We start from the raw sequence: 14,658 nt of genomic DNA, 5'->3' as shown, positions 1-14,658 counted from the left end.
TAAGAAAAAAACCTGTCCAGAATCAGGGAAACCCTAGCTCTGCAACCACTATCTTAACATGTGACCTATCAATACGTCACTTAATCTAGGGGAGGGTGGCATGAGATGTAGAAGAATGAAGGTCCCTTTCAATTCTAATATTTTCTTATCTCCTCCAAGGGGATTTTGAATCATCTTCTTTTAATATCTTTGGATGCCTCTTCCTGAAGGCATCATATTGCAAATCTACAGAACTGTTTCCTAATCAACTGTTAGAACACCGTTAGAGAAACACTGTACATACAATCTCATCAGGTATCTTGAGTTGAACAGCGTCCTCCCCAAATTCATGGCCACCTAGAACCTCAGAATGTGACCTTACTTGGAACAAAGGTCTTTGCAGATGTAATTAGTTAAGATGAGATCATACGGGATTCAGGTGAGCTCTTAATCCAATGACTGGTGTCCTTATAAGAAGGGCACATGTAAATACAGAGACACAGAGAGGAAGGGGACGTGAAGATGGAGGCAGGGATTGCAGTGACACATCTACGACCCAAGGAACGGTGAGGATTTCCAGCAACCACCAGAAACTAGGGAAAAACAAAAAAGGATTCTCTCCTCGAACCTCCAGAAGAAGCCCTGTCAACACCTTGATGGTGGACCTACCTTTTGTCTCTAGAACTGTGAGAAAATAAATTCTGTTGTTAGAACAGCCTTAGGAAAGTAAAACACCAGGTACTGATACCCCACAACTGGTAATGACTCCTCTTGCTCTCATGGCAAATACACGAGGACTAGTAAGATGCTACCACACCTCAGACCATCTGAAAATGGTAAAACTGAACTTGGGGAGTTCAAGATCTTGGTTTCAGATGACAAAAACAGCTCTGATGACTCTTCAGTTTCTTTCCAGTGGATGCCAAGTATTACACTTTCAAAAAGGTAATTGCTCCTTTTATTTGAAAAAAGTAATATCCTCTCTCGCAGAAACTACATTCCTCTCCCTTGAAGCTACTGGCCTTCTGGAAGGGGACACTTTTTGCTTCCCCGTGGCAACAAGACTCCTTGCTTCAGTGATTACTGTGACCTGTTATCCAGATTCCCTATCTATGAGATTCTGCCAAGCCCTACACCACACACCATGTGAAGCAGTTTCAGAATATACCATCTAGGGAATAAATACTGGTGACCACAGAGCAATGCTCTTGTAAAGCTGTTAATTTAATCGGTAGGATAGGAGTCTCTAAATAATAGGAAATGATGTGAGAAGGCATTTCCTTCAACAATCCCAAAAGTTCAACAGGGCCCTAATCTTAGCGGAAAAATGAGGCAATGCCAGATTTATGAACAGCACATTTTTGGGGCTCACAAACTGTCAAGAACATGTTGTGTTTCTGCTTGTTTCTTAGTGGTTTGCTTATTGCATCTCTGTTTACGAATTTCAAGAAGCAGAGTATGGACATCAAATTCTTCCATATGCCCCAAGCAGTCATGTAAGGAGGATTCGCTCACACTGTGTCAACCGTTGAGAGCAATTTACCTTGCTGGTCACGTGCCCGGCTTTGGTGTTAGCATCCTGATGACATAAATCGAAATGCCTTTCTTCCCTCATTCGACATTTTACAAAGCGACATTTTACAGTGGTCTAGCAACTCTGTGAGGACACAGACTGAAGCTGACGTGGGCTCTGCCTTCAGGCAGTTCACAGTCTAGTGAAGGACACAGTCTCACCAACAAATGAGACAACATGCCCAAGGGCACTCAGGAAATGGAAATACAGTCGCCTACTGGGGAAGAACAACGGGCAGGGAATGGAAAGCCTTCGGCAGGAATTCTTTATGGACACAGAAGTGGCTCCGGGGCAGTGGTGTGGGATGAGGAGAAAGCCCAGGTTTCACAGGCACACACAGATCCCAGCTCTGCTTAGCGCTGCTTCCTGGCTAAGTAAGCTGGAGAAGGCGTCTGAACTCTCCAGGCCTTGGTGTCCTTATCTGAGGAGTGTCCCCCCTCCGATTACTGTGCTGCTGGAATGAGGCGACGTACGGAAGGCGGAGTGCCTGGGACACAGTGGATGCTCCATTCGTGTTGGGTTCTCTTTCCCTTTTCATTCCCTCAAGTAACCATGGGAACTAGCAGTAATACGTACTACGGGAACATCATAACCACAAGAACTATCAAAACAACAGCAACAAATCCATACGTGGTCGGTATCGTGTTTTTTGTACAATAATCACTATCTTGAATGCTACTCATTATACAGATCAATCTTTTCTTCTCATCCCAAACTTACCATAAACACATATATGAAAACACTCTTCAGAGAACAGAGATTTATCATTTAGGGGCTTTGTCCAAAAACAAACAAACAACCTTCAATAAGTACGCATTTATCTGGCGAGATTTCAATAAAAACTCTGGCTGAAGCAGATAGTATATGTATTTCCAAAAACTGGCATATATACTTGGCTATGACTACAGCCATTATTCAGTAGGGTCGGTGAGCATCAGCTCAAGGAAGACCTTTCATTTCTGTGCGGATGTTTCCTCAGCCGCTATCCTCTCTGAATACCTTAGAGAGTCTTCCAGTGGTGCTGGAGGGAGAGCTTCCCCGTTAGGGATCCAGCGTCTTCATAATTTAACCACCCACCCTGAGCCAGGCCTTCACGACCAAACCCCATCCACCTTGTATACTTTATACTCCACTCCTCAAACTGGGTCACTTCTGTCCAAACATTCCCTGCCCTCTCTTACTGCCCTGTTTTTGCCTCCTATGCCATTCACCTTGCCTGAAGTACCTTACCTTCCGATCTTCAGATAATGAAATCCTAGCCCAGTTCCTAAACCCAGCTCACATCCAGTCTCCACAGAGCTGACCCGGACCGTTACCTCCCACCCTCTCCTGATCTCACTGTCCTGACAACATCACACTCACTGGTGTCCCACTGCTGGGCTGTTTTTGTTTTTTTTTTTTATTCTGTTACTTATTTCATACCTTCACTCTTCATTTTTTCCCAACCAAATAAGCTTTTTGAGACTAGGAGCCACAGGTTAGAATTGAGCATAATTCTTTCACACATTATTGATATTAAAATTTATTTGTGGGCTGGCTAGAATACATGAGGCACCGTAATGAAAAATTTCAAACTCCTACTTCAGCACTTAAAGTGGTTTGCACAATATGACTGACTTCTTTTGACATTAAAACAGATGACATTTCTGAAAACTCAAGATGAATTAAACTATCGGCATAACATTTTCCCCTGCAGAAGAAAATTCCGTTGCAACAAATATTTTGAAAGCAACAGAATTATACAAATAAAGTACCTCAGACTTGAAGCAGGTACTTATTACAGCCAGCTATATTAAATAATGTTTGTATGCTAGTCAACAACTTATTTAACAAATTATTCATCGAGTCCCTAATTTGTACAAGGAATCATACCGAGAGCCTCTGGAATGGGAGAGGAATAAAAGGCCAAGTCCTCAACACTCAACACTTTAACAGAGAAGACAGACTTTAAAACTTTTATAAAACAAGGTGAAAAGAGCACTACAATATAGCTAACCTGCTGAGTAATGTGTGCGATTAATTTCACTTGGTAGGGCTTAGGAACCATCCGTCAAAACAAAACAAAACCAAAAAAGGAAAAGAGGACACTGGAACGAGGCACTGAGAGATAACTGGGACTCTGTAGACCAAGATGGCAGAAGGGGGGTCCGGGTTATAAGATTAGCAAGAGCAAAATGGACAGACATGGAAACACACCTTCAACCATCCTTGCTTCTCTCAGTTGGTGATGTAACCTGCTACCTCATGAGAAATCGAAATGGCCCTTCCCCTCCTGTATCTCCCAACTGTGTCTGCCTTCTGCTCTCTCTCGACAGCTTCCTCACTCTTCACCAAAGCTAAATTCTCCTAGCCGTTCAGGCCCCTCCGGCTGCTGTCTAATGTCTCATCTTGTGGCAGGCTCACCCTCCCTCTCCTTCCCTTTGTGGACAAGTGTCTGAAAGAATGGTCTCCATTGTCTCTACTCCATTTCTTTTTTTTTTTTTTTAATTTTTTTTTTAACGTTTTATTTATTTTTGAGACAGGGAGAGACAGAGCATGAACAGGGGAGGGTCAGAGAGAGGGAGACACAGAATCTGAAACAGGCTCCAGGCTCTAAGCTGTCAGCACAGAGCCCGACGCGGGGCTCGAACTCACGGACCGCGAGATCATGACCTGAGCCGAAGTCGGCCGCTTAACCGACTGAGCCACCCAGGCGCCCCTGTCTCTACTCCATTTCTAATTCACTCAGTTACATAAGGTTAACTGCCTCTTGAATCTTTTTTACCCAGTAAAATAAAGACAAACAAGGATATGCTTTCTGATTTCCTCCTTTGTTTTAAAATAAGTTAACCAATAATAATAATAATAATAAGTTAACCAATATTTTTTAAAAACTTATTTGCTATATTCAGGAAACAGAGAATGTATAGTCTCTGCATAGGATTTCTCATGTCCAGAAAGTAAACTATTATGCAGCTGAGACTCTGTGTAAGGATTTTCAGTGAAGAAGCTGTTATTGTCATGACCTTAAACAATCCCTTCTCTCCATGTGCCTTTCCCTAACTCAGCTCTTCACGGTTCTGCTGATGAGAATAGGTAGGGTAGACAACTCCTCCTCTTCAAAAGCATAAAACAGGCACTTTTAAGGAAATGATGTCATACTAGCTGGGTCCTCCATCTTTTCTAGAAGATCGGGGTACGGTAAGGTTTGGTTATCTCCACGCCGTACTGACACACCTACAGAGGCAGCCCAGTCTGGCCCCTGATTTATGTTCTGCTTCACTGGCAGTTTCATTTACTAAAGGAATAATGGCTGAGGTGGTCTCGCCTCTTATATACGATAAATAGCCAGAACTCACCATAACTTACTTTGCTCACCTTTCTTGCCTTCAAAGCCAAATTTATCGGCACCCATTAGCCACCTACACGGATTTCAAAAAATGCGAAGACTCACCCATATGTTATATACATGTCCGTCTTCATGGACAGTGAGTGTTACATACACTAGTCCATGAACTGTTGGACAATATATAGATCTGAGCTCATCTTTGCAGATTTCCTTTGTAGTGAACACTTCAGTTCACTGAACAATCCAGTTACCCCCCACTTCATCTTTTAAAAATAAATTTATCCCCCACATACCCCACTTTTTAAAAATAACTCTCCTTAAAGCAGACGAAGTTCTGTAGCATGCACTTCTCTTCTGTCCTCCTACAGAACAGTTTACAGACCTAGCAAATGCATTGGATATGATAGAAATTCCAGAAAATATTTGTCAACAGGCAGCTTTATGTTTAAAAATATTGTTAAAATTTCCATAAAGGTCACCGAACAAATGTTTTGACGAAGACCAAATGGAAAATTTCAGGCCCACCTCTTCAGACCCCTTGTAAGAATCAGGTTAAGATTACAGATGGAAACCCACATTCCATATGTCTAAATATTTAAAAGTTATATATCAAGTTAAACTATTAAATAAAATATGGTCTCTTCCTCCAATCTTGACAAATATACCTTAAACCACCTGGAGGTACAGGAACGAATTCAGAATTTTTAGACTCCTTCAAGTTTTACAATATAGTACAAGCTCTAAGCTGTCTGGGGTCAGGAAAATGCCAGTCGGGGTACTCAGAACATGGGGGTGGCTGGAGTGAGGGCATAAGCTGGACACACCCCCTGGATCCCTCAGGTCCTTCATCCTGTGGGGAAATGTGGCCAGAATAGGCTCCTCTAATTCACAGGTCCTAAAGCAGGGCCTCTCTTGCTGGGACTGAAGGAAATACTGGGTAATTTACCAAACTGGAGAGTTTACCAGATCAGTCTTGTTACACTTAGTTAATACACTAGCTGAAACTAAACATATAAAAAGATGATAAAGTAAGTAGTAAAGCCTGAAATTCCAATCCCTAATCACTTCAGCTCCCTCAAGCTCTGTAATAAAAGAGTGTAATATTTATCTGAATCTACCCTACAGCCTAATGTAGATTCTGTGCCTTCTTGACAAATTTATACAGTTGACAGAACTCCATTCACACACTAGAGGGAGTTAAGACAAGAGGGAGCAAAAGAAGAGAGAAAGGAGAAAAACATCAAGTATCAAAGATCAGACATGCAGGTCTAAGAAGACATTTCCCTTGTGCTGTCACTTGTCTGAGGAAGCATATGACACCATGATTAACCATCTGACCAAAGCCGCGAGTATCACAGACTGCTGTCACTAGCACACAGATTCATGTAGTTCATTCACTGGCCTCATAAAGCTCCTATTCTAGCCACTGTGTCCACGGGAAGGCAAGCTCAACCTTGTCAACTCCAACTGAGACTCACACCGACTCTCCCTACACCTTGCCGTAATCTGCCGCGCTGCACTTTCCACTTCACTTCGCAAGAACATTAATTTGTTAATTTGCAAAAAACTAACAAATAACTCTCATCACAATACATATATACGCACTCCACAAGAAGGGAAGTATTTCAACTGGAAATCTTATTTATGTGTACTTACTGAGATTGTACCATTGTCTAGACCTATGGACAGTCTTCTTGTTTCCGGGTTAAAAGACATGCATGAACATGGAGCTGAAAGAAATGAACATGTTGATGAAATTAACAAAATGATGATTCTCATCGATTCAGGAGCGACTAACTAGCTAAAAGCGTGTGGCTATTTTTTCCCCACGATTTCCTGAAAAACAGTTCATTTAACGCCCACTCACCGAAAAATAAAAACAGTAATTTTATACCAACCCCTAGTTTTTCAGTTATCCTTTTAATGAATATAACAAGTAAGATGTTCTCAAACTGGACTAGTTCCAATGGGCTTAGTCTCGGCTGTTCTATCAGTATCGAGTCTAAATTTGCTTGACTAGGTTACTAATATTTTGTACTGTGTACTCCCTCTGTTACCCGTCTATCTCTTCCACTCACACCCTATCTTTAATAGAAACAAGCTCAACCAGGGGGAAAAAAAGAGACCTTATAACTCCCTCCTCCCTGCCCCCCCATATACACACTAGTATAGAAGTCTATTTTTTGATTTAGAATTGACTCAGGGCATGTGGACTAACAGAAGTTTTTTACTCTCAGCATTCAAGGCTGCTAACTGAAAAAAGACTGAGGATCTGTCTCAATTTAAGAGAGAACCAACTGGACACAGGGCCAGGCTCTGTAGAAAAGAAATCCGGTCTGGGCAGGGCCTCCCTGTGCTGCAAAATTGGCTACTACCTGAGTATACCTGAGCCCAAGTAAACTAAGCATACTTGGAAGCCAATGTGGCCAAGAAGTGCTTGCTCAACAGTCAGCATCCGGGTTCCTACACTGGCTCGTAAGAATGGGGCCTGTTGACAATTTATCCTACACTGAAATCGCTGTTGTGCAAATGAGTCCAACACCAATTCTTAAATTTCTCCCCGACCTTCACAGTGGCCCTGCTCATCATCAAATCGTATTCAGCCTCAAATATTTTTATTCCTACTTTTTACAGTTATGGTTAGACGTCGTACTCAAGGTCATACAGGGAAAAAAAATTGGAGAAGATTCAAAGACATAATTCATATACACAGTCCCATTTTGAAATATGTAACTTAGATTATCTCGAAACTAAATTCTAAAAGAATTTCAAGTTCTACTAACAGAGCTACTTCATGAACACATCACTTAGTAACATTTTTTTCGTTCTCTATAAAAGGACCCTGAACAACAGAAAAGATCTTCCAAACTACAAGTGTTTATTTTCTAGTTTTTAATATGTTCAGAAAATAGAAACACAAAAAATCATCCCCACACACACAACCTCCACCAGTACAACAGAGAATCTTCTCTCTGATTAGCCACAAAATTAAACTAGATTCCCAAAAGTACACTGCTGAAAAAAGTAGTCAAATGATATTTAATGTGCTGCCCTAGGAAAGTCATCCTTACTCGCCCATGGCCCGTGAAATATGTTGGCACAATTTCTAGACAGGTGCTAACATGCCAGGTCTTATAGCCTGTAACATGCGTGCAGAATTAAAATCTAATGATTTCATGGAAAATCATCATGTTAGCTGAAAAGAACAACAAAAAAATATATGTTGTTACTACAACTACATAAAATACACAGACACCTAAAAACATACATGGAAAAATGAAACAGTTTTTGTGTTTGTGTGACAAGTTCATTTTTTAAAAAATATTTTTAATGTTTATTTTTGAGAGAGAGAGAAAAAAAAATGAGTGGGGGAGGGGCAGAAAGAGAAGGAGTCACAAAACCCAAAGCAGGCTCCAGGCTCTGAGCTGTCAGCACAGAGCCCAAGGTGGGGCTCAAACTCACGAACGGCGAGATCATGACCTGAGCTGAAGCCGGACACTTAACCAACTGAGCCACCCAGGCGCCCCAAACTCATTTCTATAATATTGTCTTTAATCCTATTATTTCACTATTCCTCTTGAAAGTTTTAAATATCTAATGGCTTGTTAAGATATGGACATGAACATATGAAGTAAAACTTAATTGCAGCCCAAAGGGCTATAAACTAGTCAAGAATAACCTCATCACTTAGCTGCCTGCCTGACCATAGAAAAGTCTTTTCTGTGTGATTTCCTCCAAAGTTCATATCTGGTTATGGAACAGTTAGAAAACCCACTGATCTCTGAATGTGATTTAAAAGACTTTTTAACAGCACTGCACAGGCTACCCTGACATCTACATTGCTATTTCTTTATTCCTGGATTTCTTATCCCCTTTACTAAATTTCTTGTTATTCTTTTTTTTTTTCAGTGTTTATTTTGGGGGGAGAGTGCAAGCAGGGGAGATCATGACCTGAGCCGAGATCAAGACTGAGCCACCCAGGTGCCCCTTGTTATTCTTTTAATGAGAATTTAGAATGCTTACTATGTTCCAGGCATATGATACAATTATATATAAGGTATCAGAGCTGTCATCAAGGAATTTATAGACTGTGACACCAACCATGTATAGGAACTGTTAAACCCATCCCAATGTCACCACTATGGTCCAAATCACTTTATGTTCACAGTAAGAAACACCACCAGAATTCAAAAGGAAAAGACCTTTCTCATAAAGTCCCATAAACAAAATAAATTTAGAAATCCTGTTGTTCTAAAACCCATATGCTTGAACCCAAGATGGTTCTAGACAGCGGAATGCCAGAGCTAAAGAGCACTAGCTTCTGGGTGCCCCCCCCAAAGACAAAACCACTTCTTCGAGGGGGGCATTATTGGTAGAACACCAAGCAGACCTGTGGGAGGGCAAGGGAGTGTTTACGGAAAGACTTTTGGCAGGTGAACCTTATGATGCTCCTCAAACCATTTCCGAACTGTGATACTCTCACAGCAAAAGGCCCTGGGTTGATTACCCATAGGCCCTGGCAGGACCAAGGAGGCAGGGAGTGAACTGAAAAGAATACTGATGGCTATATTTGTTGTGACAATAAATGTCTTTCCTTTTGGGAAACGGGGGAGTACACAGATTGACACAGATATCCTTCTAACTTCAACTCACCAGAGATTAACAAAAAAAGCAACCTCTGAAAGACTGGTGTTACGACCCATTCAAAATGGGCTCTTATCCGTGCAAGGAAATATCAAAGGGGCAAAATTGTCTGGGGAAGGATAATAAGACACAGTAAATTCTGGCCAAATGGTAAAAGGAATCCCCCAGCAGGAAGAATTAGGAAGACACAAATAAAATATGATTTAAGCACAATATTTGTAGCTGGGTTGCAAAAATGTGATGTTTCACAAATAAGAATTCAGCTTTAAATGATGTGAAACTAATAATTCATAAGTCAATAAGGAAATAATTGCTCTATCTGATGGCTGAAAGTTGAGGTCAGAGACAAAATGGCCGAGAGACTTCTATATGCCCACCTTGCACTGGCTTTCTCCAAAGGCTCAATGAAATGTCTGACCAGACCCAAAAAATTAAAATACAGTCCCTCCACTGACCACCTCCATCAAAACTGCATCCTCGAACTCTAGATGAGATAAACACACCGTGATACAAGACATGAAGATATATTTACTTCCTCCACCTTTAAGTGTTTCCCCACAAGAAAGGATAACCACACTTCGTAAGCTTTGTGGGGTGACCCCCCATCTGCCAAGGCCTCCCATATACATCATCTGTATGTGGTTTGCCTGGGACTGCTCCTACACAAACCCAGTAAGTGAAAATCAAGGCCTTGCCACTGGTCTGTTGATGTTCAACCATTAGCTTCCTATTTTTCCGCCCACATTTCTATTAAAACCTAAGGAAAAAAAAATGCCCACAGTTTATTTCTCAATAAAATAGTACAAGAATTCATTTCCATGCTATCTGATTAAGACTTGCCACCCCTCTTTGCTGTTTCAGACTGAGGACAGACAGAAGAAGTGTATTTGGCAGAATTTTAGGAAGCAAGATAATAAAAGGTACAAAGAAGATGGAAAAGAAATTTGTGCAGGCCTGTGAGTACTGAAAAATAATAATCTCTTATGTAAGTACCAGGACTTTAGACCTTGATGGCTTGTTAATACCTTATTTTAAAAATTAAACACTTTCATAATATCGAGCATTTTTAAAATGAAATCTTTGTAATTTCAGGCAGGTAGTCAGCTTAAGGTTTAGGGAAAACTAAAATAAAGAGAAACCCCAGTCTGGGTGATTATATTAATGACCATATAATTTGAAGGAGGAAAAGCTCAAGAGATATAAGCCCTAGACAAAGGAAACTCAAGAATCCCACATCAACCTCAACAGAGTCAGTAATTAAGTGGATTACGGAGAAACTGGCTGCTTGTATTTCTAATACTTTTACCCCTCAAGTGGTCTCAAAAAGTATATTTATTGCTCCTACTTTTTATTTTATTTTTAATTTTTTTTAACGTTTATTTATTTTTGAGACAGAGAGAGACAGAGCATGAACAGGGGAGGGGCAGACAGAGAGGGAGACAGAGAATCGGAAGCAGGCTCCAGGCTCTGAGCTGTCAGCACAGAACCCGACGCGGGGCTCAAACTCACGGACCGTGAGATCATGACCTGAGCCGAAGTCAGCCACTTAACCGACCGAGCCACCCAGGCGCCCCTTGCTCCTACTTTTTTTTTTTTTAATGTTTATTTATTTTTGAGACAGAGAGAGACAGAGCATGAACAGGGGAGGGTCAGAGAGAGAGGGAGACCCAGAATCCGAAGCAGGCCCCAGGCTCTGAGCTGTCAGCACAGAGCCCGACGTGGGGCTCGAACTCACGGACCGTGAGATCATGACCTGAGCCGAAGTCGGTCGCTTAACCGACCGAGCCACCCAGGTGCCCCCCTTGCTCCTACTTTTTAAAAGGAGTATATATAGTTGAGAGAAGGCATTCTCAAAATACTCCTACTGGGGGGAAAGTTACCTATTTTCTGTTATTTATACCTAGAACTCCTTCATTTTGTGGCTGATCTATTTTCTGTCCTTTGCTTATTGGTTGACCTTTGCTCAAATAAACACAAGTTTCTCTGAAGGTTGAGCTGCGGATTTCCAGCACACTGAGCGCTGTACAACGGCAAAGGCACTGCTCGTCAGCCCACACTGATCTTCACGGGATGTTCCAGTGGTCACTTGGAAACTAAACAAACAGCGGCACTTCCGTGAGCAGAACTTCAGGTGTTAAACACACCCTGATCAAGTCAGATATCGGGATCCTCCAATAAGAGGACTTCCAGGAGCACCCCACCACTGCACAGCAGAGATCTCACCCACAGACACGATCTCCTTCAGTCCTGGTTGTCACAACTCAGTATTTATTAGGTTTATAATGCTCAACCGTGTTTTACTTAATATATTAAGAACACGTAGATGTAGGACTTCAACTGCCTAGCATTAAAAAGCATTTTTCATTTCAATCAACTATTTTAGGCACTCTACTAAAATTAAACCCCTTGTTTTCTTTTAATTTAGTCTGGGTAACATCAGCAAAATCACAGTGACTTATCAGTGGTCATTTTTTCTCTCTGACAAGTTTTAAGTTATCACTACAAGTTTAAGATCTAAGTACAGTAAATTTTAAAATACTCTGTCATATGAAAATCAAACAAGAGTATGCTAAGTAAATGTTATAATTATTCAGATTAATTGACATCTGTTATCTTTAGCTTAGATAATCCACATCTTCATTTCCATTAAAAATCAGAAGTTCCTTAAGCACATTTTCTTCTTAGTAAGTACAGAACTAAAATATCAGATTACATAATTATTTTTGAAAATGTAAATAGTAAAAACAGTAAACTGGTTTTACATGTGGTTCTATAATATAACCTACACCGAAAGAAACCAAGAAAGGAACCAAGGAGTAAATTGAAATAAGGTATAAAATATTAGGATGAGCACTTCCCAATTATACCCAAATCCCCTAGTCCGCCAAGAAAGTCCCTTGATGGAGTTAAAGATGTTGTCTAAAAGTCACCAAAATAATCACTACCTGATAAAAACAGAACTTCATTATTTTAAATTCATTATTTTAATTTTTTTAACGTTTTATTTATTTTTGAGACAGAGAGAGACAGAGCATGAACGGGGCAGGGGCAGAGAGAGAGGGAGACACAGAATCGGAAGCAGGCTCCAGGCTCTGAGCCATCAGCCCAGAGCCCGACGCGGGGCTCGAACTCACGGACCGCGAGATCGTGACCTGAGCTGAAGTCGGACGCTTAACCGACTGAGCCACCCAGGCGCCCCTCATTATTTTAAATACCTTTCAACCACTAATCTATCCATATGGATTTGGCCCCAAAACTCTAATAAACCCAGAAGACGTGGGACAACGCACAACGAGCTCCATACAAAGTCTTAAATTACAGAAAGTTCTCCTTTGACCAATGGGCAAATGGACATTTGCAATATACATACAAAATAAGTCATTTCCATCCTAGGTATAAAGCATATGAACATATTAATCATTCTAATTTTCTAAAGCCTCAATTTCAAGTTATCTGTCGCTGCAGGACTGAAGTCCCAACACACAGGAAAAGGAAGCCAATCCAGCCACAACCTCACAAATCCCTGTTGGGTTAAGATCAGCAATAACAGTATATATATTGCTAAATACCAAGAACCTGAAAGTGCAAATTACTTATTTAATACATCTCATAACCAAAAATGTTTTTGCAAATCTGAGATCAAAGGAAATGACAGTGTATTCACCGGGCTTCAGAGTAGAGAAAAATGTACAGGACTTGCCTGAAGTGACTCAGCAAATTGGTATCAAAAACGAAAATCAAATTCCAGTTTCCCACCCTGGCACAGGTTCTAACCTACAAGCTATTTTGAAAACATTAAAAAAAATACATATTTTTGGGTGAATTTAAGGTAAATAGTATGTCTATGTCCAAACTTCATCTCTCTATTTGTTTTAACTAATAAGATAATTCATTTAATGCATTCCCCACCTCATTTCACAAAGAATTTGAAGAGACTTTAAAAGTAGATACAATAAGGGGCGCCTGGGTGGCTCAGTCGGTTAAGCGTCCGACTTCAGCTCAGGTCACGATCTCGCGGTCTGTGAGTTCGAGCCCCGCGTCGGGCTCTGGGCTGATGGCTCAGAGCCTGGAGACTGCTTCCCATTCTGTGTCTCCCTCTCTCTCTCTGCCCCGCCCCGTTCATGCTCTCTCTCTCTGTCTCAAAAATAAATAAACGTTAAAAAAAGAAAAATTTAAAAAAAAAAAAAAAAAAAAAGTAGATACAATAAAACCAAATCATAGAAATAAGCAAAAAGTCATGACAAGGAAAACAGGTGTAAGAACAGAAAGAAAATTGGAATAAAGATCTGTTGGCAAACGATAGGTTCCATGTGTCACATTATCCATAAGGACCATGAATCGGGTCCTTAGAGCTGTCCCTCCCAACCTTTTTCACCTCATGATATACAGAAAACTAGATCTGAACAGCCACTGGAATAAATGGAAGAGATTCCTACAGCCCAGACGACTGGATTTCCCCTGCGCAGCTAAGGAGACCAGTTCTCAGGGTCTGTAATCCATTTGGATGATCCCAACATGATCCAGCACATTGGCTGGTAATTTCTGTCTTAGAGAAAGCAAAGGGTTTCTGGCCCTCTTAGCGCTTCTTCAAAGGAGCACTGAGCATTACAGTAGACAATTTCTTCAAAAACAGCCATAAAGCATTGCATATATGCACACACCAGTGCGAGCCGAGGGCACGTAGAATGAAGGCATTTCTGCAGAAGGCTAACACAAAGTGGGAAAACTGTATCAATGAACAATCAGAACGAGGGGGCCCCGGCACAACTCCAGATTGGGCAAATGCCATCCCGCCACGCCAAGGCAGAGAGCTGGAAAAATAGGTCATTTTATTTCCGTGTTAGGTGTGCCTTTTATTTGTATTTATCTTTGATAAACTGTCTGTTTTGCTTTGGGGACAAATTCATAAGCGCTTAGGAGCCAAAGTAAATTTCATCTGCCCTGGCAACTATAGAACCCACAGAGGTTTCCAATTGTCCAACACACCCTCAGTCCTGAGGCTCTGGGCCTCTCAACCTCCTATTCACCACATCTTTGGCAGCTGAACTGCTTTACCTATTCTGCATGCCCAAGGGGGAAAGCTGGCAATAGAGGCTCAGACACGATACCCAATACTTTAATCGAGTAAGCGAAA

At 41.2% G+C, this 14,658-nt stretch overlaps 1 protein-coding gene across 5 annotated transcripts in view; it reads right to left on the bottom strand.

The window, feature by feature from the left end:
* WDFY2 (WD repeat and FYVE domain containing 2) overlaps positions 1-14,658 on the bottom strand; it is a 183,182-nt gene that overhangs the window by 89,497 nt on the left and 79,027 nt on the right. For 4 of the 5 annotated variants that reach the window (XM_060637251.3, XM_078433984.2, XM_078433980.2 and 1 more), the window contains one exon: positions 6,537-6,610. The exons of the other annotated variant lie outside the window; for it this stretch is intronic. In XM_060637251.3, the coding sequence (XP_060493234.1) occupies positions 6,537-6,610 (74 nt within the window). The remainder of the gene's footprint in view (positions 1-6,536; positions 6,611-14,658) is intronic. 5 annotated transcript variants of the gene reach the window in all.

Source organism: Panthera onca, chromosome A1, assembly GCF_046562875.1.
Source record: "Panthera onca isolate mPanOnc1 chromosome A1, mPanOnc1 haplotype 2, whole genome shotgun sequence".
In the NCBI taxonomy this organism is placed as follows: domain Eukaryota; kingdom Metazoa; phylum Chordata; class Mammalia; order Carnivora; family Felidae; genus Panthera; species Panthera onca.
The sequence above is the reverse complement of the archived record's forward strand: the minus strand, read 5'-3'. Positions and strand labels throughout refer to the sequence as shown.